The sequence below is a fragment of the Grampus griseus genome (assembly GCF_964374135.1).
Source record: "Grampus griseus genome assembly, chromosome: 5".
Classification (NCBI taxonomy): domain Eukaryota; kingdom Metazoa; phylum Chordata; class Mammalia; order Artiodactyla; family Delphinidae; genus Grampus; species Grampus griseus.
Window position 1 is genome coordinate 77716508 of NC_138998.1, and position 22388 is coordinate 77738895.

Sequence of the window (22388 nt, forward strand, 5' to 3'; positions counted from 1 at the left end):
CCCCCTCGCCCCCGTTTTCTTAGTTAGCCTTAAACTGTCTCAGGGGACTGGCATGAGCCTCACATGTAAGAAGCAGGTGACTGAATTTATGAGACCGTCAGGATTCAGCTGTCTTGAGAGGTTCAGAGTTGAGAAAATATCAGCAGTGCTGGCTGCAGCTGTGGCTGAGTTTACAGAGATTCCGTGATGTGAGCCAGCTTCCAACAAGCCTCCATTTATTGGCCAGAGATGGGCTGGAGGGAACCCAGGACAGACAGTGGCACCCAGGTAATGAGCCTTGGTGGAGTGAACTTGGGCAAGTCACTGGGCCCCTCATCTGCAAAATATGGGGGTTAGAGTAGGGGAGCTCTCAAACCCAGCTCTGAAATCCTATCCATATAAAAGGAGGCAGACATTTTAGGTTGGATTGTCAAAGTATTCTACTTAATGGAGTTAAGATATTTGATTAGCTCTTGTCTTAATTGACGGCCCAAGGAGGAGCAGTTTGAAAGAGAAGCTGGCCCAGGAATGGGAACAGAGAACGAGTAAAAGCAGGAGGCATTTTGTGTCCCTTGCTTTCTCCTGTGTGCGTTGAATGAAATATAAACGGTACATCACGTGGCACCCGAACAGTCTTCATGCCCAGAAATCCCAGTTGCTGTCTATTCTACAGAAAGGAATCACTTGATTTTTCCACTTTAGAAAGCAGCTAATCCACAACCCTGGGCAAGAAATGAAGGATGCTGGGTCTTCTTGGGATTGAGCAAGGAATCTTTTTTTAAAAAAGAGGACAACCCAAGATTCCAAAACGTGCAACTTGAGCTTTTACTGAACTTACAAAAAAACAAAAACAAAACTTTCTTCTGACCTTTGTAAATGTTCACGTTTTCTTTTAAAAATAATGATGCAGTATTGAAACAGCTTACAAAGATCATTGTCTGAAAGCGTTGCATGGACCCTATTTTGTTTTCCAGAACTCTTCTTGCCTTCTCACCATGTTGCCTGGCCCATGACCAGGATCCTGGGTTTCCTCAACAGGAATTGATGAAGTTCCTGCCCTGGTCCCCATGCCTTCTCTCTAAATCAGTTCAGGGCTCTTGTTACAGCTGAAGGCACTACTCTTTGGCCTTGACCTCAGTGGTTAAATCAAGTGACTTGAGAGGGTGAATGCAGTAAGGAAGCAGAGGCCAGTGCAGATGTTTTAGTCCTGTTTAATGCTTGGTACCTCAACTGCACTCTAGTTCCTGAATCCCACTAGACAATCCCAGTATGCTAAACTCTGCTGACCTTTGGTTCTGAATTGGGGCGCCAGCCCAGTGCTGTCTGTGGCTTTCCTAATAAGGCCACTTATACAGTGTCAGAATTGAATTCAAATTGGCTGTGCTCCAGGGTAGACTATATACACAGAGACACCCATAAATTTTACTACTTAACTGACTTAAGTTTCACTACTTGGAGAATGTGACCATCTACTTATAGACTACAATACACTCCCCTCACAAATACACTCCCCTCACAAAAACAAATTCCTGTGGAAACTAAAGAAGAGAAGCATATATGTTATTAAATTTCCCTTAATTTGATTGTTGTGTTTAATCTAGTTTGGTACTTAACTTCTGTTATAATGTCCTGATTTCTTTCTGAGCCTAGTGATATAGATCAGTGCTTATTTTTGTGGTTGTGAAGTTTGCTTGTTAACTTAATGTGTCATTCATTCATTCATTCATTCCCTACCTCATTCCAAAAATAAGAAGTATGTTTTTCTTCTCAAATTCTGTGGCTAGCATGTCCTACTAGTTTTTGTTAGGGTCATGCTAAATAGACATATTTTCCATTTTGGTAAAGGACTCAAGTTTATGGCATAACAGTTGCAACAGAGAAAAATAAAATGGATGAAGAACTTAAAATTCCTGATGACTCACCACGATACCTGGCTCATCTAGATTTTAATGTGAAATTGACACACTAGTGTGGAATTCCTATTAGAGCAGCTACAACCTTTGAAGCAGAATTCCAGATGCCTGCACTGAGCCCAGACTCAGACATACCAGAGTTCCCGTCATTGTCAGGGTCCCCATCAGGAGGACCCAGGTGTGGCTTCTGGGGGGCCCAACCCAGCTCACAAAACCTTCTTGGGAATGGTGGCAGAATTCACAAATGCTCAGAACGGTCAGCTTCACTTTTCCAAGGGCGTTCCCATCCTTGGGTCTTCACCCTATGCTGTGATTACAATGCTACAATTAATTGGAGCAGACGGAGGTCTACATCAGAAGCTGGAAATTCACCTGGCTTCTCCTCAGAGTCCTTAGGATCTTTCAGGAATCTGTTCATTTGTGCTTTGTCCCCCCTACCCCTCCTCTAGTCTTCTGTCCTTGGCATTTTCTTTCATTTCTTAGCCTGTGTGGCCTTGGCCTTGCCAGTAGCCACATGCAGAGGAGCAGACTTCCTAGTTTAGCTCTTTTTTAAGGGTAAAGCCTTTCACTTTATGCATTAATTGGTGTCTGTATCATGTTGAACAAAAGAGTAATTTTCTGTGTGGCATCAAGGGCTGGCTAATGATCAAAGAAAACCCCAGCACAAGGATATCCACTTCAGGTATGAGTTTGTTTGGGATTTCTCAATTTCCTTTCCTGGGGGATGGGACTAGAAGGGAGAATGGGATTGGGAAGTGTTTTGAGCAGAGGCCAGACATTCAAGTCTTTGCTAAATGTTGGGTAAAATAAATTCAGTGCTCACTGCAGACTTATTTCTTAATAAAATTTTCTAAGCTGTCTGTGGGCCGTATCGTTTAAAGGGCAGTTAAAAAGTTAACGGTTTTCTCTCTGAGAAATACAACTGGAAAAGAGTCTTTGTGTTTTTCTTTGTTTTCTGTAAAAGAACGGGTATAATATAACCTGGATGATAATAAGAAACTGTATTTTTTTGTTTGTTATATGCCCTATCTAGGCTTTCTCTTTTTTTACATAAAAATAAAGAAACCATGAAGGTGATATGAAATCCTGTAAGAACAACCAACGCTTGAGGATTATTAACCCTGCTATGTTGGTCATTTGACAGCTTAGGTAATTGCATTTTCCCTCTAGATTCCCTTTACACATCTGATCAAACAGAAGGCTCTTCATCTCTTGCCTAAGTTGTTTCATTGAATTGCTGTGTGAATTAGAGAGCAAGCTGGGTTCCTCCCCGGGGGCTATATTTGAGTTGGTGATTGGGTTATTTTTCTAAGTAATGCTATCATTATTTGGCCTAGGGTAAATAGCATTGTCATTTAGTGACCATAATTACTCACATTACAGTGGCCTGGAGTGCAAAGACCTCCTCATTCCCCAATGATCTGTTTAACTCCAGGAAAGTCTTCTCTCTAACCAGGTTGGTGAAGCGAGCGTGTGTGTGTGTGTGTGTGTGTGTGTGTGTGTGTGTGTGTGTGTGTGTGTGTGTGTGTGTGTGTGTGTGTGTGTGTGTGTGTGTGTGTGTGTGTGTGTGTGTGTGTGTGTGTCTACGTGTCTACATTACCAGTCTGTGGATTTACATGTGACAACAGCCATATTCAGAAAGTCATGACATTCTCTTTGGGGGAGAGACAAAGGATTCTAAGGCCAAGGGTGTTCAAGGCATGGAACTGTCCTAAAACAGTTTCTTGTTTAGAAATGCATGGAGTAAATAGGAAGAAGGAAAGTAGTGTTGGGGAAGACTGCAGGGAGAGGAGGGAGGCGGTGGTGGGGGTGGGAGACGCTCACCGTTAGCTATAGTTGGGTACGTAAAGGAAGAAGGGGTGATAAAGTGAAGAATATCTGGCTTTTATCTTAAATGCTTTGTGAGGAAATACTGTGAGTGAACTCTGCTGATACATACGATCAGAAAAGAAAGGTGACTTTTTACTAAATGAATGTGTGGACCATAAGCAAAACTCACAACAGCAAATGATAATGCACAAGGTGTAAATTAAAACAGCACCTGTATATAGTGTGTATAGCAAGGGAGATAATGGTACAAAGTACCTTACGTAAGGTAAGTGCTCAATAAATAGTAGCTGCTATTCTCTTGTTGTTGCTTGAATTCCAGGGGAGAGTAGAACTACAGGGAGAGACATACAGAGCCTAAACCCATGTTTCTCAAACTGAGTACTGAGTGATGTTAATATATATGCTTGGTTAAATGGTCTTTTAGTTGCAAGACTTCAGACCCTTATAATGTTCATGTGCATTATTTATCTTCCTCTCTAAAAGAAAGTACTATAAGCAATGTTTTCCAGACATTTCACCACAGAAAACCATTTCGAAAAATACCATAAATATTTAAAGGCTAGTGGAACAGTTTGGAAGTATGGGTCAATTCTAGACAGATTTCCATAAGCAGAGTCTGTTTACCCCAGGTCTTCGTGAGCTTGGTGAACTCACTTCCTAAACTATAATTCAATTTCATGAAGAAGGCATGGGACTCATCGGGATCCCAGGGCCAGTCTAATAGAAGATTCTTCTGAGCCTGACTCTAGACTGGACCACTGGCGTGTCCATGTCTATATCTACCTAGAACTTGCTGGGGTCTTTTATTATCAGCTTGAAGTATCCAGGAATCTTCTTTTTGATTTTTCACTTGCCCCATCCGTACCCAGTCAGTCCATCAGCAAATTCTGTCGGCTCTGCTGTCAGAGTATATCACCTCTCTATTGACTGTTCTGTCTCCATCACTACCACCTTAGTCCATGCCGCCATCATTTTGTACTTGGGCTATTGCAGTAGCATCCTAGCTGCTCTACCCCTTTGCCCTCTAGCTTTCTCCATCTACTTCTCTACACAGCAACCTGAGTGATCTTCATAAAGCACTTATATAATCACGTCACTCTTCTATGTAAAACCCTCCACTAGCCCTCATCTCATTAAGAATAAAATATAAACTTCTTACCCGTGCCTACAGGGCCCTACATGCTCAAGCCCTTGCTTGCTTTTTCTAGCTCACCTCTCACTGCTCTCCCTGTTGGGCCCTGTGTCACAGCCACAGTGACCTTTCTTCTGGTCCAGAAACATGACAAATTCCACCCTGCTTCAGAACCTTCACACTTTCCTTCTGTCTGAATTGCTCCATTCATCCCTCAGGTCTCAGCTCGAAAGAGTGTTTCCTAACCACTCGATCTAAGTGGTGACCTCTCTCCCAGATTTCTCTGTCAAACATACTCTATATTCTTCTAAACATTCATCACAATCTGAAATGATCTTGTTATTTGGGTTTACTCACTGTCCTCGCTCTAGAATATGTACTCCTTCAGGACAGAGCCCTTCTTTCTCCTTTACCAATGAATCCCCAGCACCTAGAACTGAGCTTAGCATGTAGTAGGTGCTCAGTAAGTAATCTGTGGAATTAATCCACTGGCCAAATGTATTGATCAATGCACTCAAATATCTCATCTGCAGTATGAGAAGATGCATAGTATCCTGCCCACCTCAATCATTTCTGTGCCAGATTCTGCAAGTATATTGTGCACCTGGGAAGGTGGTTGATAGCACGTGTCCATCAACACTTTGCTTAACCTTGGACGTGGTAGTAATGCTGGGCTTGCTTAGTCTGAAACCTGGATTCTGATTCTCTCAGGTCCAGGTAAAGTTGGAATTTACGCAGACACTAGCTGAATAGTAAATATTTTTATTCTTTCTTTCCATGATCAGCAATTCTGATTTAACTGGGCCTCATTCCCAGAGTAAGCAAATGTCCCAAGGAATGTAAAATAAAGCATTAAATTCTGTTATCAGTGATTCTTTGCCCCAAGGCCTCTGGTCGGTTTGTCTTCTGACCTCACCATTTGCTGAGACCTTTACTTTTCGGGAGGCTTCCTGCTTTTGTTCTTTCTTCTGTTTCATTTGAATGGCACCTGTGATGTCCCCAGTATGGGTAAAACAATGTCTCTGGATTTCCACATTAGATCTCAGAGAAGTCTTCTCTCCTGAGGCACAGTGACCAGTAGTGAGTGGAGTCCCAGGGAACAGACCAGCCCCTTATCTGCAGTTTTACTCTCTAAACTCTCCTGCCATTGACCCACAGACCACGTTCCCGACTTCCGCTGCATCTTGCTCCACTTTTCAGTGAAGTCAGTTCAGTGTGTGGCATTTCTCTCGTGTTCAGTCAGTTAAAAATGAAGGAGAACAGAGCTTTAAGAACTATACCGCCACATAATACTTGGGAATGTTTTTACCACAAATGATAATCTGTGTGTAGTTACTGAGCTAGTGGGTTTGGGGTAGGGTTTCTAATGCAGCCCTTAGGGAAAACAAAATGAACAGAAAAGGAGGTCTTTGTGCATTGTTGGTATAGCTTAAGGGTCTCACAGGATTTTAATCTCTGCAAAAATAGGGAGTTTGCTACAATGGAGCAGGATACCTGGCACATTCCCACTAGTGGGCCTCCTGTCAGCTAAGGCCTGATTGGCCAGCACAAGTAGGTTTTGCAGCTCCTTCCCCCCCAAGCTGTGGCTTCCCAACTGCTCCAAGGAAAGAATGCAAGGCAGGAGTATCTCAAGAAGAATAGAATGCGCATGTTTTCATTGACTTTAATCTCAAGGCACTAAAAGTGTGTGTGTGTGTGTGTGTGTGATATTATTGAAAGCTGACGGCAACAGAGTAAATATATCAGTAGAGCAGAAAAATGAAAAGAAGAGTTTTGAGAAATATCCACCTCATTGTGAAAGTTGTCCATGGACTTCTATGCAAAAAAAAAAAAAGCGTATTTAAGTAGTTAAGAGAAGGCTCAAAATATGTAGTTTAATTAGCCCTTTAACACTGTTTCATGAGATAAGCCATACAGTCCTAAAATAGGAGGTAGCAAACATTTTATCTTCCTTATAGAGGAGACCAGAAGGGTGAAGTGCCTTGTCCACAGGCATTGAAAGCTGAGTCAGGATTAGGCTTAAGCGCCCAGGATGCCTGTCCATTTTCAAAGGACTAGGTACTCTTTCAGTTTCCTGGTCTCAGACGCAGCCCAGCATGCTGCCTTCCCTGCGGGATCAGATAATATCTGTTGACTTCTGTAATACACACCACTTCTAAAACATTCCCAGTTAAAGTCTTAATCTCTCTATCTAAACTCTCCTCCTTGATTCAGCTCTCAGTAATGTCAGAACTCAGAACTTACTGTTTAGAACTGTGCTGTTCAGTAGGAAAAGCACTAGCCACAGGTTGGCTCTTGAGCACTTGAAATGTGGCCAGTCCCATTAAGATGTGCTGTAAGTATAAAATACATGCCGGATTTCAAAGATTTAGTATGAAAAAAAGGAGTGTAAAATGTCTCATTAATAATTATTACATGCTGAAATGGTAAACTTTTGGCTATATTGGCTTAATAAAACAAATTATTAAAATAATTTTATCTGTTTCATTTGGCTTTTTAAAATATGGCTACTAGAAAATTTTAACTCATTTATGAGCCTGGTGTTATATTTCTGTTGGACAGCACTGCTCTAGACAGTTGTCACCTAACCATATGTTGCATTTAGCCACACATTGTCTTGACTTAGCTCTTATTAGATTGTGTTGTTCTGTTATTTAAAATTCCATCTTCTCATCTGAACTGTCACCAGCTTAGGGACGTGGACTATGCTTTATTGTTCCTTGAGTCCCTAGCATCTAGCATGATGTTTGGTATTTTGTTGCTTGATTATTCCATATTTTGCTGACTTTCTCCAAAATAGGTTTTGTCCAGTTCCACTCTGGACAATGATAAGGAAGTGCAGATTAAATTGTGTTTGGAGTGTAGCTTTTTTCAAAAGGATTGATTTTATGTAATTCTTAATTCATTCCAGAAAGATTAACATTCCTCTAAACTGGACTGTTAAAACCCAGGAAACATGCAGTGGGTGCTGGAATTTCCTGACACTCCTGCCCAGCAGAGAGCAGCAGTGTTAATTGATGATTAAGGGTCATAATTGCCACCCAAAAATCTTGGGGAAGCTCTACATTAAGCTCAGAGATTTTGAGCCCCATTTTCCAGAACCTGTCGGGGTATAGGTCCAGGTAAATAAGGCACATTGGCCCCAGTGGCTGCCAACCTTGAACCAGGGTTGAGAGGAGAGGGCTGCGACCAGCCATGATTGCTAAGTAACTGCCAGGAACTCTGACCAGATGGCTGTGATTTCCAGAGTCCCTGAGAAAATACTAGGGGATGCACCCTGGGTGGCCTTACCGTTTAAACATCCTACAATTTTGTAACTGAGGTTGTGGCTGGACCACATGCTCATAATTTCTAGGCTGGCTGTACTATACCTAAAATACAGTCATTTCTGCTGGTTGCCTGGGAGAGTCTGACCTTTTGCTGGGTTTTGTGACCAGAGGATCCCTGAGCCACTGCTTTTGGTTCTGTTGTTAAGGAATATTTAAGAATGCACCTTTGGAAACCTCCCCTCTTCGGGGGGAGATTTATTAGGTCTCACTGCTGTGGAATGATCCCACTCCATTGACCACATTATTGCCGTAAATTCATTAGGACCGTCTCCCTTTGGCAACGATGCGTGAAATTAATGATTGTCTCTTTAGAGAAGTAGTTAGAAGGATTTGTAATGACAAAGATTTTGAAGTAAGAATGGTCTCATCTGCCCAGGTTCCCCAGCTTTGCAGCAGCAGAACCCCATGAATATCCTCATGTGGCAGTTGAATCAAGGGAGATTAAAGCTACAAGAGGCAGCTCAGGCCCGAAAGAGTACTTTCTTTGGGTTTTTCATCTTTCCTAGGTTATGCCCTAGGAAAACCAAATACCAAAATCTATAGCTGGGTTTCTAGGGTCTCATAGACACCAGGTAAGAATTCCCACATTATAAAATGAAAATAAGCATTTTCCACTTGGGCAGCCTAATAATTAAGGTGACCATGTGTCACAGTTTATGCCTGTTGTCCAAGTAATCTATTTGAAAGTTCCCCCTTTTACTCTCAAAAATGTCCCAGTTTGGCTGATAAAATGTATCATAGTCCTACTATGAGCACGTGTTCCCCCACTCAAGCTCACATACCCCTACTTGCCCTCAGCACTCATCCAGCATCCCCCTCATAGAGGAGCTAGGCTCCATAGTGATATAAATTAAGCCTGCAGCTTCCTTCACTGGTCCTCAGACTCAGATCCAGAAAGCTCCTGGGGCCAGAGACCACCCAGAGAACAATATCACCTGCACAAGCTCTTCCCCAAGAATCAACTTCCTTTGGATGCCATCTGAATGTAGCCCTTCATTTGCGTGTGGAATTGCTCTGGGTATGTACCCGGCCGGTGGGAAGTGAGGAGGAACTGGGTAGGGAGAGTCCTCAAGAGTCTGGGAGTGGGTAGGCTAGAGAAATAGACCCTGCTTGTGGAGCCTGAGGGTGATGACCGCCACCTGCCTCTGGCATTTCGTTGGAAGATTGTATTCCTCAGACTCCAGGTTTTCCCCCTACTTCCCCCCCCAGTGCCCCCCTCCCCCTGCCCCTGTCTGGCAGTTGCCATGACAACACAATGTCTCAGCACTTCTAATTACATCTGTCTATTTCTCCTAGAACCATACCGAGCCACACATATGGAGACTTCATTTAGTCCAGAGTTTCTTGCTGGGTTTTAACCCCTTCTGCATTCCCTGGGCTGGAGAATAATTGCCAGGATGCTGCAAACTTGACAGATGCTTTTCAGCTACACTACCCCAAAAGATTCCCAGGGCTTTGTCTATGTCTTTAAAGAGGAGACTTAGGCTGCTCTGCTATGCTGGGTCTCTGGGTCTCTCTGTTCTATTTTGTTCCAGTCAACCCTGCCTTCTTGGCTTTCCCCCCACCCTCTTGCCCGCTCCATTCTGTCAAATGGTCTCAGCTCTTGGTTGGACATCACAATTCCTTTTCCCCAAGCACCAGGGGAAATAAATCACTCGGTCACAGCTAAGTCTTTGCCCTGCCCTGGCAACTCATTTCAGTGTATTCCAGCCCACTGCAAGGTCAGCCTAGTGGATGAGCCAGAGGGGAGTGGCTAGAGAGATTCTCAGACTGGAGGAGGGGTAGAACAAGGCAAGAAGCCTCTTTTTCTCATGTAGGAAGACTGACCATCTTGCCTTCCTTCTACCTCATAGGGCAGTGTCGGGTGGGGTTCCTGAGAAGAGGTAACACAAAACAGCTACCTTGATAATAAGCCCATTTGCACAATTTCTCTTGGCCTCTTCTCACGTGCTTCTCTTCATGTCCACTTCTCCCTTTTATAGGCCACCTTGTTGGGCTGCTCTTGGGTGGCCTGTACGCTACACTCTGAAGTCCCACCCAATTTTGCCCTCCCTGAGGAACCTCATATTCCCGCATCACCTCATCTTCCACCCTCCCTCCCTCCACCAAATTCTCATTCCCTCAGCTTATCAGCTAGGTTATACATTAATTGTGAACAAGGACATGTCTGAAAGTCATTTCAGTCCTCCATTGTTCTCCTGTCCACTTTATCAAAACACACATACACACGCACCCCAATGTCTTTCTGTGGGTCTAAGGCAATCTCTAATTAGTGAAATTCCAAGCTAAATATTTATGGCCTGGTGGAAGAGTTGGGTCTTGATCCTATTTCCCCAAAAAGACTGGTCCTGGAAGGGGGCAGCCCCAGGAGGGAAGCTGGCACAGGGGCTGGCTTTCTGCCCCTGCTCCAAGTCCTTAGGGCAGTGGGATTCAGTCCCCCTTTCATACTTTCAACGAAGGTTGACTGAGTGTCACAGGGTGCTATGCCAGGACCTGTGACAGAACTCTAAAACATAATCCTTGTCCTTTAGGAACTTAGAGTTCAGCTGGGAAGACAAAATCTGCACAATTAAAAGTTTTTAAAAGTGATCAAAAGGAGTTCATACAGAGAGGAATGAACGTTCAGAGAAGGAAGGAGGAGTTCATACCAATCAAAAGGAAAAAGCCACTGAGGATGGAGTGGTGTAACTTGAGCTAAGCTTTGAAGGACAGGAAGAATTGGGGCAATCCAGACGATAAATCAGACTTCCCCTCTCACTGTTGTGGCCTCTCCCGTTGCGGAGCACAGGCTCTGGACGCACAGGCTCAGCGGCCATGGCTCACGGGCCCAGCCGCTCCGCGGCATGTGGGATCCTCCCGGACCGGGGCACGAACCCGTGTCCCCTACATCGGCAGGCGGACTCTCAACCACTGCGCCACCAGGGAAGCCCGGTGACATTATTTTTTTAGCTGGTCCTGTGGGACATTCTTTGCCCATCTGAAGGTTAAAGAAGCAGATAACAATACCTCATGGTGCTGACATTTTCAAAGGGTAATGAGTTTTCTTTTCAAACGTAGTACCTCAGTTGCGTCATACCCTTTATTTTAGTCTGCTTTGGCCACCTGCTCTACTCACAGACACCTCCTGAAGTGCCTATAGCCAGAGGACCTGAGAAATGAGGATTCCTGGAGGTGAGAAGGCCAAGTAAACAATGAAGTCACCCAGAAGAGAGGAAGAAGACTGAGCCACGTGCCAAAGACCTGGTTAAATGTGGCCAAGTAGGTGACAGTGTTGGCATTGGTGCCAGATCATGTGAACCACCTTGGAGAGTAGTGGATTGCCTTTCAGTTTTAGGGAGAGCCATGTGCAAACTGGGATGATGGAAAGGAGCCACAAATGGTTATCCCCCAGTTCAGGGAAGGTACCCAAGTTCTCTGCCACATTGGATTCCTTCCTTAGGAGTTATGTGATATCAGGAGCTACCTAAACTGAGAAGAGCCCAGGCCAAAAGGGCTGGTGAGGAGAACCTGTAGCTCTTAGCCTGTATTCATGTCTCTTCTGCCTTCCAGCATAGCAGGGGAATAAATCCTATATTCCACTCAGAAGTCCAAAGAATGTGAATTCTCTTTTGTTCAGGGCTTGGGAAGCCTGGGGAGGTGGAGGGTTGGCTTGCTCGGGAAGGAGTGCCGGGAATGTGTGGGGATGTTGGTCCAGATGTGGCCAGCACTGCAGGGGACACTTCTAAAACTGGCTCTCAGAACTCTTCCACAGCTGCCCTAGAGCTGTCTCCCTTCTTTAGTTGAGGGAATTGGGACTTAGGTGTGTGGGGTTTTTTTTTTTTTTAACCTTTAATCAACCATTTTCCTTGAACTACATGTGGAAATAATTAGAGCATGAATGCTGAGTAAATGTAAGTCCTGGCAGTCCCAGACATACTTCAGTGACAGGTTCTTGGCAGGAATGAAGAATTGTGAATCTCATGTGAATTTCCTTTAGCCATTCTCTCCCTTCTTTTCTTCCTTTTTTTTTCTTGCAAGGCAAACACAAATAGAATAAAAATGTTATTAATGGCATTCTAGGGGAGTAGAGGGTTCCAACCAGTTAAGAGTGAAATCAGGCCACTCAGTTGGGGTCCCATTACTGCTCCCCTGATTTCCTCTGCCATGATCCAGGAGGGAATGAAAAAGCATTGCTTACGAAAATCCTTTGACTATGAAATCCAACTTTAATTCCCCCACCAAAGCCCAGCAAAAACCGTGAAACACCCTCAAGAGGGTCTATACATAAGCAACATCTTTAGTTTAGTTTAGGTTAGTTTCCTTGGGAGATTAAAGTTTGATATTCAGGAACATCTGAAACGGTAAATTCCTGTGCTTCCTAGGTAAGAGAATTCTAACAGTTTAAGGGACTTTGGCATCATCAACAACACTTACATTTTATAGATGGGGAATCTGAGGCCCAGAGAGGTCAAGCACCTTGCCCTAAGTCACACAGTGTGTTAGAAGCAGCGACATGTCCAAGGCCTCTCTCCAGGCTCTTGCACCAATTCTCTTTACATAGGACCTCACTGCCTCTGCCTGGTCTGACACCTGGGTTACTGATTCAGGTTTTAGCAGAGGTTTAAAAGTTCTTTGTGGGTTTTTTTTTTTTTTGCCTACTTCCCAATGTTTGCCAAAGCATTTCGCATGCAGTGCCATTCATCTTCCATTTCTAGGAGCTCTCTAGACTTCCTGGTTTTGCTCCCGGTTTTCTGAATGTGCCTACTCTGCTTTCTTGGCTGGTCTGCCTTCACAGCCCTCATACAGTTGTGCAGGCTTTTCACTGCACAAGGAGGTGAGGGGGGCTGAAATCCAACCTGCACTCTGCTTGCCAAGCCCTGTAACCTGGCCCGGTGTTGCATCTGCCCAAAGGGGAAGACACTTTTTCTGATTTGCACAAGGACCCCATGGGCAACCTGCCTTCCTTTCTGCTGCTGTCTGTGCTCATCTTGTCCCTTTGTCTCAGTTGCCCTCAGCCCTCCATTCCCACCCTTTCCTCCTGAGCTCATTTGTTCTCATCATCTACACAGATGATGTCCAGATGTGCACCTCCAATCCTTTATTTTCAACTTAGTGGGATGTTTTACTGTCCCTTTAGACTAATGTCCATAACTGACTCATCATTGCCTGCCCCTCTTTCATTCAGCCCCTTCCCAGGGCTCCACTCTGACAGACACACCAGCAGCCTTCCAGGCCTTCAAAGCCAAAGATCTTGGCAGCTCCCTGGATTTTCTCCTTCCTCTCTTCTGTCTGGTATGTTGCCAGATCCCCTTGTTCTTTAGAGATTGCTCTTTGATTTCTTCCTTTCTCTGAATCCATGTCACTACCTTCCATGAGACTTATCACCCCAGACTCTTTCTAGCTGGTTTCCTTGTGCCCCCAATTCCTCCTGACCTATTTCTTCCCACATACCACCACCCAACTGTTCTTAAAACCCTCCTGCTAGGGCTTCCCTGGTGGCGCAGTGGTTGAGAGTCCTCCTGCCGATGTAGGGGACACGGGTTCGAGCCCTGGTCCGGGAAGATCCACATGCCGTGGAGTGGCTGGGCCCGTGAGCCATGGCCGCTGAGCCTGCGCGTCCGGAGCCTGTGCTCCGCAACGGGAGAGGCCACAACAGTGAGAGGCCCGTGTACCGCCAAAAAAAAAAAAAAAAAAAACCCTCCTGCTCAGAAACTTACAGATTTTCTGTCCAGATCCTACCATTCTTCGGGACGAGTCCCACCTCGTCCGTGAAACCCATCTCCTAAGGTCAGCCCCATTGACTTCAGGACTGCATTGGTCTGTGTGTGTTAGTTTCATCTCCTGGACTATGTTAGAAACTTCTGTGAAGGCAGAGGCCACATCCTGTACTCTTTTAGAGTATATGCCACAGGACTTGTACCATGCTGGTCACAGGCTGTTATCCTTTTTTCTTTTTTTAAAAAATAAATTTATTTATTTTATTTATTTATTTTTGGCTGTGTTGGGTCTTCGTTGCTGTGCGCAGGCTTTCTCTAGGTGCGGCGAGCAGGGGCTACTCTTCGTTGCAGTGCATGGGCTTCTTATTGCGGTGGCTTCTCTTATTGCACAGCACAGGCTCTAGGCACGCAGGCTTCAGTAGTTGTAGCACGCGGGCTCATTAGTCGTGGCTCACGGGCTCTAGAGTGCAGGCTCAGTAGTTATGGTGCACGGGCTTAGTTGCTCCACGGCATGTGGGATCTTCCCAGACCAGGGCTCGAACCCGTGTCCCCTGCATTGGCAGGCAGAATCTTAACCACTGCGCCACCAGGGAAGCCCCTGTTATCCTTCTTGTTTGTTGTTATAGGCATTATCAAATACGCTTTCTGAGAGGTTTAAACTCCTTGCTTTGGCTTTCACTGAAGAAGACTAGAGGACTATCCATACCCTCTACTTTGTCCTTTAAAATGGACAAGTCTCAGGCAGATGGTTGGAAAACAGAAAATGAATACCATGCTCACACCCAACAGACTAATTCAGGGTGGAGAGTGGTCTGGCTTAAAAGTTTCCATTGAGGGTTCTGATGAAACTGAAGGGTGAAATTGTGAAACCAGGGAACTTACAAAAAGCACCCTTTAGGAAGACTGCCACTCTATCTTGGGAATTCCCAGGGGTCACTCTGAAGACTACTGACAGATAGTGGGGAGCCCAATAGCCCCTGTCAGAGTGGCGTCACTGCATGTGCCTGAGTTGGGGAGATAGCATGGCACTCCATAGGAAGACACCCAGCTCATTGCTGTGGACCATGACCTGAAGGCATGGGAGCAGAAATGCCTACCTACCTCACACACAGCTCAGAGTTACAGCCTCCTCACTGCCAACAGGGATGAATACTCCACCCTCATAGACCCTTGTGAGATTATTTTCAGTCCATGTGAAAGGGCCTAACATACTGCTAACTCTGTGCTTACTAAATGCCACTATTTGTTTATGCTATGACTGGACAAGACCATTGCAGAAAACTGAACTTACCATTATATAGAAACCAAGCATCCAGTCTGCCATGCTGTATCTGGGCCACCTCAAAAAAGTCCTAACATACGGAGGGGGAGGCATTCCAGAGACGGCAGATGAGCAGCTGGGAAGGTGAAAGGGCTTCCATATGAAGATGGCAGTGTAGTTCCTTGTGTGACAGGGCCAGCACTTAGGAGAATGTGACAGGATCTGTAAAATAACAAAGACAGTGGTTAAGGTAAACAGCTTTGTCCCATTTGAAATTTGAAAGTAGGCATTTCCAGGCACACATTACCACATAATGAGTAGAAAATGTGCTATCCTGTAAGCTATGATAGAGGCTGAACATAGAAATTAATACAATGAAAAAATAGATAATTCTTGAATGACAGATCCATAATAGAGGTGTTTTATTTTTTTATCTTAAGGCTAATCCTCTTGGGGGTGTTGCAGCCCTTATTTTGATATCATGAAGCTTAGCCATGCCTTACCCCAAACATCCTGAGTGCATTGTCGCTGGCCACTGACACTGACACCAACCTGAAGAACCCCAAATGACATTTAATGTAAAAAACGTTTACTGAGCATTTTTCTCTGGCAAGACAATGTGGTGAGTCTGTGGGAAGCCAAAATGTGCAGGCGTTTAGTCTACTTGAGATACACTTCGTGTGCATAAAATATTAAATAGGGCTCTGACTGACAGACTAAAGGCCTCAAAGCCTTCTTGTTTATGGTGAGTCAGATTGACTGAGAAGCTAATTAAGCTTCATTTTCGGTCCTTTTACTTGTAAGGCCCACTTCCAAAGCCCTGTGCCCAATTTTGCAGTCATAGTGGTGTATGCTTTTTCTTAAGGGGGGGCCCCTCAACTTGTTTAAGCTTCAGGCCCCACAAAACCTGGGTCTGGCCCTGGTGCCTAAACCTTAAGATGAGGGATTGGCTGTGAGCACCCACGAGGGAGGGACAAACACAGTGCCTGTTGCCAAGTGCATCAGAGCAACTGCTAGAAGTCACTCCTTCCTCCTCTTTCCTGGAATATGTAGGACGCAGCAACACACTCTTCAGAGAAAAAGAATCAGAGAATTGAGCAAGGTCACATGATGCTCCAGCCATATTTCAGGATCCTGAAGTGGCCTTGCTTTCTTCCTGGCTTTCTCAAGCCTGTGCTGCTGGGTTCCGTTCCAGAACGGCCGTCCCAGCCTGTGCCCCACCCAGGTCTCCTGCTCTCCCCAGTTCTGTGAATTCCTTTGTCCCCAGCTCTGGTGCTCAGCATATCTGAGGGGCCCTGGTGTTCCTGTGAAGTTTCCATGACTAATTCTGGCAAAGCAAGGAGCGCCTTTCTCATGTCAGCAAAGCCGCTCTGTCACAGAATAGTGGCAAGGGGAGCCAAAATTCCACCTTGGCATATGTAGGGCTGTTTTTTTCAAAAAGAAAGTTGGGAAGGAGAAAAGGGATGGAGGGGACAGAGCCAACCCAGTTCACATTAGTGAAATGATGATGGTATATTAAGCTGACAGTTTTATGGCTTTGCTTATAAGCTTCCTCCCCTGCCAAAGCACACTGTTCTTCCAGAAATTGTTTCACTTCAGAAGACTTCTTTTAAACATTCAAAGCATATTTTATGTTCAGGCTTAGTGCTGGTCAGCCCAGAGACTCAGACACCCTGTCACCTCTACTGGTGGTTTTGCAAATAACTGGTTTTCCCATGGCTTGCAAAGGATCTTTTTCAAGTGCAAAGATAATTTCTGTTTTGTTTTTTTTTTTAGACCTTGGATCCAAGACAATACCTTTTCTAGCTCTGATTTGTAGAGAGGCAAAGTGGTTTAGTGGAAAGAGGACTGGAAATAAAGTCTGGAGACCTTGGGCCAGGACCCAGGTCTGTACCCATGAAGTCTTGGACCAGTCAATACAGCTGTGAGCCTCCATTTCTTCTTTATCACAGGATGTTACATCTGGAGGGGGCTTAGAAGTAACCCCTGCCTGCCTATCCTAAAAGGTTTTGAAAATAAAAGTAACAGTAAAAATTACAGACTCGTCAAAATTGCTGTTCAAACAGAAAGTATCATTATCACCATGCAGTGGCTCAGAGAGGACGTTTTTCCCTGGTAAAAGTCAGCAATGTTCCCGGTCATCTTTTACCAAGGAGAATTTGAAGTGTGCAGATGAACATGAGACCAAACCCCCAGAGCATGGCTTGCGACACATAATGAAAGCAACATAAAAGCAAGTCAAGGAGAGGATGTAGAAGGATAAAGCTAGAAACTTGATGTTTCTCCATAGGGAGCAAGTATTTTGTTGATTTTTCTCAATATATCATGGTGGCCTCACTTCCAGAACACATTCCCTCTCTCCACTCAGTCACACAGGTATATTCAGACAACCGGTTCATATACCTGCGACCTCATGCTCCCAGAGAATATTCAGATGCCAACGTTGTTATCTCTACGTAGATGAAATTCTCATACAGCTTTGGGACCTAATTCCTAAAATTGTTATGGTAGTAAAGCAGACAATTTTCTTTCCATTGTGAGAACTGCACTGCGCCTGTGACTCCTCCCTGTACCAGCCCTTGTAGCTGTACCCTCTCCCTGCAGCTCATTTGACTGTTCCCCATAAGGAATTATCAAGACTCTGGGGTCAGGCTGATGTGTTCCAGTTCTGACGCAGCTCTCGCTAGTTATGTGGACTCTGCACATCACAGAGCTTTTCTGAATCTTATAATTCCTCCCTATCTGTTACATGGAACTAAAAATATGGAAACCTACACAGACGTTGTGAGGACAAAGAGATCTGTGAAGAGCCTCACTCAGTTGTAGGTGCCCTGATTAATACTAGCCCTAGGCCCTGGTCACCCTCCACAAGATTGCAGCCTTACACCTGGCAGGTTTTTGTCTCCAGCCTCTCTCCAGGCTGCCCTGCACTTTGAGTCGGTATTTCCAAGCTGGAAGGGACCAGACACAATATTCGAAAGCACCACCTTCATCATGTCACCTGCCCCGTCTCAAACTTCCCAGGGTCTTCACTGTGCATCAGATCCATGGAGAGCCCCTTGGATCACCTGGCCTGACCCGCCCCCTGCCACCTGCGAGCCCCACCTCATCTCTCTCTTCCTGCATTCACACACCAGGCAGCCATTGTCCTGTACCTTGAGCATGTTCCTGCCATGTTTATCCCCTCTCAAGATGTTCTCCCTCACTCAGAATCAGTCACTCAGCAGACGGGTAAGAGCACCTACCCCTCTGAGGAACTTCTCAGGAGCCTCGGGGATGCTCCTGACATCCCTGCTCCCAGAAAACATAGGGCTTGGAGAAGGGCTTTCAATGACACAAAGAAAATTTTCTGCCTTATTGATTTCTACTTGACAGCATGCCTGTGAATGAGCAGAATAGGGGGCTGGTGTGCTGTGAGGGCTTCAGGTTAGATGTTTTTTCCCAAGTCAGCAAATCCCTGGTTCTTGGTGTCCTGATGCCCTCAGGGCACCCGCCCATTCTCCCACCCCGCTTTGTCACATCTCGATTGGGAGGACGGAGCTGGGAGGAGCTGCTGAAGCCAAAGCTGCGCTTCTGCATTGCAGCTCCAAGCTCCGTAAGACAAAGAGAGAGATTGCCCCCTATTGACAGATGTGCCACCTGCAAAGAGGAATGCTGTTTAGCTAGCATTTCTCTGTGGTCTTCAGACACGATAACAGGGTTGTTAGGCTCTTGGTTTTTTCCATTCGGTCAGTGCTGCTCTCAGTATTATCATTCAGTGTAAGGAAGGATGGTTGGGGACTTGACAGCCCAAGGTGATGACAGCATCACGGTGGGAAAATTGTATGAAAATCAGTTGCCCTCTGTAATAACGGCCGCTTCCTGTTGTGTGGCAGGCACTGTGCTGCATGCAGTACATCTCATATAACCCTCCCACAGTCCTCATAGGGATTAGTGTTCCCATTTTACACACTAGAAACTGAGGTTTAAAGAGAGTACCTTGCCCACAACCATGGCAAGTAAGGAGCAGAGGTGGGAGGTGGACATCAAATCTAACTCTGTCATAGCCTTAAGCACTTTCTCCTGACATTTGCTAATTATGCAAATCAAATCCCCATCATAATTTTTTTAATTTTCAATCTTATAGATATGAAAATAAATCAAATATAAAAGAATAGTTTTCCCTTTGGTTGGGTAGAACCCTAGCTCTGCCACTTTCTACTTATTTCTGCTCTTAAGGCTTAGTTCCCTCATCTATAAAATGGGGATAGTTATGATGTCTGATTTATGGTGTTGTCATAGAGCTTAAATAAGATCCTGTAAAATGAAATTCACTTAGCAGGGCGCCAGGCATTTAGAAATAGGAGCTTAGTCACCTATTGTCTGAAGATCTGGGTTGGAATCCTAGCTCCTCATTTTTAGCTGTGGGACCTTGGGCAAGTCACTCGACCTTCCCATTTTGTTTCCTCATCTATAAAATGTGGTTAATAATACGCATGTTTTTGCAGGGCTGTCCACAGTAAGATGAAATTGTATGTATGAAAACGCTTTGTAAATTTTAGTAGTACTATTCAATTATTAGTCATTATATTTTATGTAAAGGGTATCTGTTTCTTTAAATGGGTTTTTGAGAATTATTTCTGAAAAATGACTTGGGTTGAGTTCGACCTATCAGTAAAAGCTTTTATTTTTAATACTCACTAAAAACAAACATAAGATGAAAATAGGCTCTGTAAATGCCACAGGTTATTCTTCAGGAAACTCTGTAATCATTAAAATGAATAATACTTAGCAAGCAGCTTGCTTTACAGTTTATGATGCAGTTCTAAATATATTATCTCATTTCATCTTCACAAGGTAGGGCAGGTATTTACCCCTTATTTTACAGATGAAGAAAGCAAGGCTCAGAGAATTGAAGTGACTAATTATGGACATACAGCTAGTAAGTGGTAAAGGCTTGTGGGACTGTCTGCTGGTGTGTCTTTGAGTGTAGGCATATGTCTGAGCATGCTTTTTTATGCAGTAGTGTGTCTTTAACTCACGTGACACACTCACTGGGGGTATATATTTGTCTGTAGCCCTCAGCATGTTGTTTCATGAAGGGGGAGAGGAGAAGGTAGTCTTATGTGAGATTTTTTTTTACACTGGTCAGCAATAGCCTTTTCCTCTTCATTTTTAGAGCTGCTTGCCATTCCCAGGGAGTTTCCAAGAGGGCCCTGCCTGGAGAATATACTAGATTTTATCTCCACTCCTGGTTTAGGAAACAACAGCTCTCCAGTACCCCCAGCCTGCTGGGAATTACTTCCTCTTTCTTTGCTCCCTGCCAGCTTTATTGAATTCGCCTTAGCAACATCCAAAAGAGAATGGGTTTAGCAACAGCTTGTGAACCAATGAAATGCGAGCATGGCAAGGGTTTCTAGACCAATGGGAGCCCTGCATGACGGGCAAGCTGGCTCAGAGAGAAAATAACCTAGAGTTTGCAAAGCAGCCTCCGGGTGGCAGCAGACCAACTTGTATTGGACATACCCTCTCAGCCCTCAACATCCACTTTGTTTATTGCTTTCTTTGACCTTTTCTTGGATGTAAAACATTTACCGACTATAAGAATTTTACAGTTACAAGCTTTGCGGGTGTGAGTTTTCTGCATGACACGGCAGACACGGCCTGAAGGATGGAATCTTAGGTTCCATCCCCCAGCTTTACTATAGCCAGTCCCACGACCCCATCCCAGCCTCTGCCATCTTTGTTGGTTCTTCCACGGCCAATGCTACCCCAGTGGGCAGAAGCCTGGAGGCACTGGTGACTGCCTACCCATGCAGTCAAGAAAAGGGCTCAAGAAATCACATTCTCCTTCGTTCAGCCTCCACTACTGCTGACCTGAGTGGCAGATGAGGTGGGACTAGCTTTCTGCCACCAATTAATAGGAGGGAAGGACTGTGTCACTGACAGATTAGTGCCTGTGAACACCCACATTGTCAGTGGCACAGACTGGGACCATTCCCTGCCTTGTCAGTTTTGCTGCACATGTCTGAACACGAATGTCTGACCACAAGTGGTTTGAGAACAGGTCTGTCTGTCATGTGATTCTTTGGCCCTCTTGGTCTTGAAGCCAGAGGCAGATATGGGCAGGGGCTGCATAAGACCATGTCGAATAATAGCAGATCCATGTTTCCAATGGTTTAACCATCCTTCTTTTGCCTTTTGAGATGGCAGTGCCTTGAACACTGCTCAGTGAGATTTTGGTCCTTCAGATATCTGTATTTCTCTCAAGCATTTCCACTTCTGCCTAGCTTGCTCTTCTCATCCTGTAGGAGTCAGTTAAGGCATCTTACCTTCAGAAAGTCTTGTTTGAGTCTCACCTTCCTGTTGTTAACACTTGCTCATTGCTTTCTAGAGGTCTCTTTAGTCTGTTTCCTTGGATAGCCATGGAGCTTCTTGAGGACAGGGACTATGCCTTTTTATCTCCAGTCCTTAGCCTAGTATTGGCATTTAATGGGTGCTCAATAAACGTTTTAGAAGAAAGGAAGCCTGCAAGAAAGAAGCTCTTGCTCTTTGAGAAACAATCTTAGAGATTCATAGGGAGCTGGGCCTGAGAGGGAGCAGTGCCAGCAAGACTGATGCTGGCTGTTGGGGAGAACTTCTGGCTGTTTAGGACCCTTCAGCACCATGAGCCTCGACTCTAGGACACGGCCCGAGGCTGAGACATAATCACCACCATTGGCTCATCCGGAGATGGGCTCATCTCACTGACATAAGGGTTTCCTTGATGATTTTGTGTTTTAGGAGGAACCAAGGAGCAAATCCAAGATCTGTGCCAATGTGTTTTGTGGAGCCGGCCGGGAATGTGCAGTCACAGAGAAGGGAGAGCCCACCTGCCTCTGCATCGAGGTAAGTCCCGAGGGTGGGAGCCAGAGTGTGGTTATCTCGCTGGAGCTACCAGTCTGCAGAGCAGTGCCAACGATTTCATCATCTTTATAAAAGCACACCTTGTCTGTCTGAGAGAAGTGAAATTTTTATCTCAGAAGTTAAAAATCAGATGTGAATGTAGGGATATTTTTCCTTTTAAAAAATGTTTAGCTTTAGAAGAGTTTTAAATTACAAAATTAACAATTGCTTTTTATAAGTCAAGTAGTACAGACATTTATGCAAACATAAATATAATAATCTTCCCCATAACCCTCAAATCCCATTAGTCTGAAATAACCAGTATAAACAGTTAGGTGTTCCACACGGGTTTTTTTTCTATGCAGCTATAAACATATAGGGTTT

General features: G+C 44.7%; 1 protein-coding gene across 1 annotated transcript in view; it reads left to right on the top strand.

Moving 5' to 3' along the window:
* The window catches only part of FSTL1 (follistatin like 1), a 51074-nt gene that overhangs the window by 11321 nt on the left and 17365 nt on the right, over positions 1-22388 (top strand). The window contains exon 3 of the mRNA XM_082654121.1: positions 21903-22007. Within this exon, the coding sequence (XP_082510247.1) occupies positions 21903-22007 (105 nt within the window). The remainder of the gene's footprint in view (positions 1-21902; positions 22008-22388) is intronic.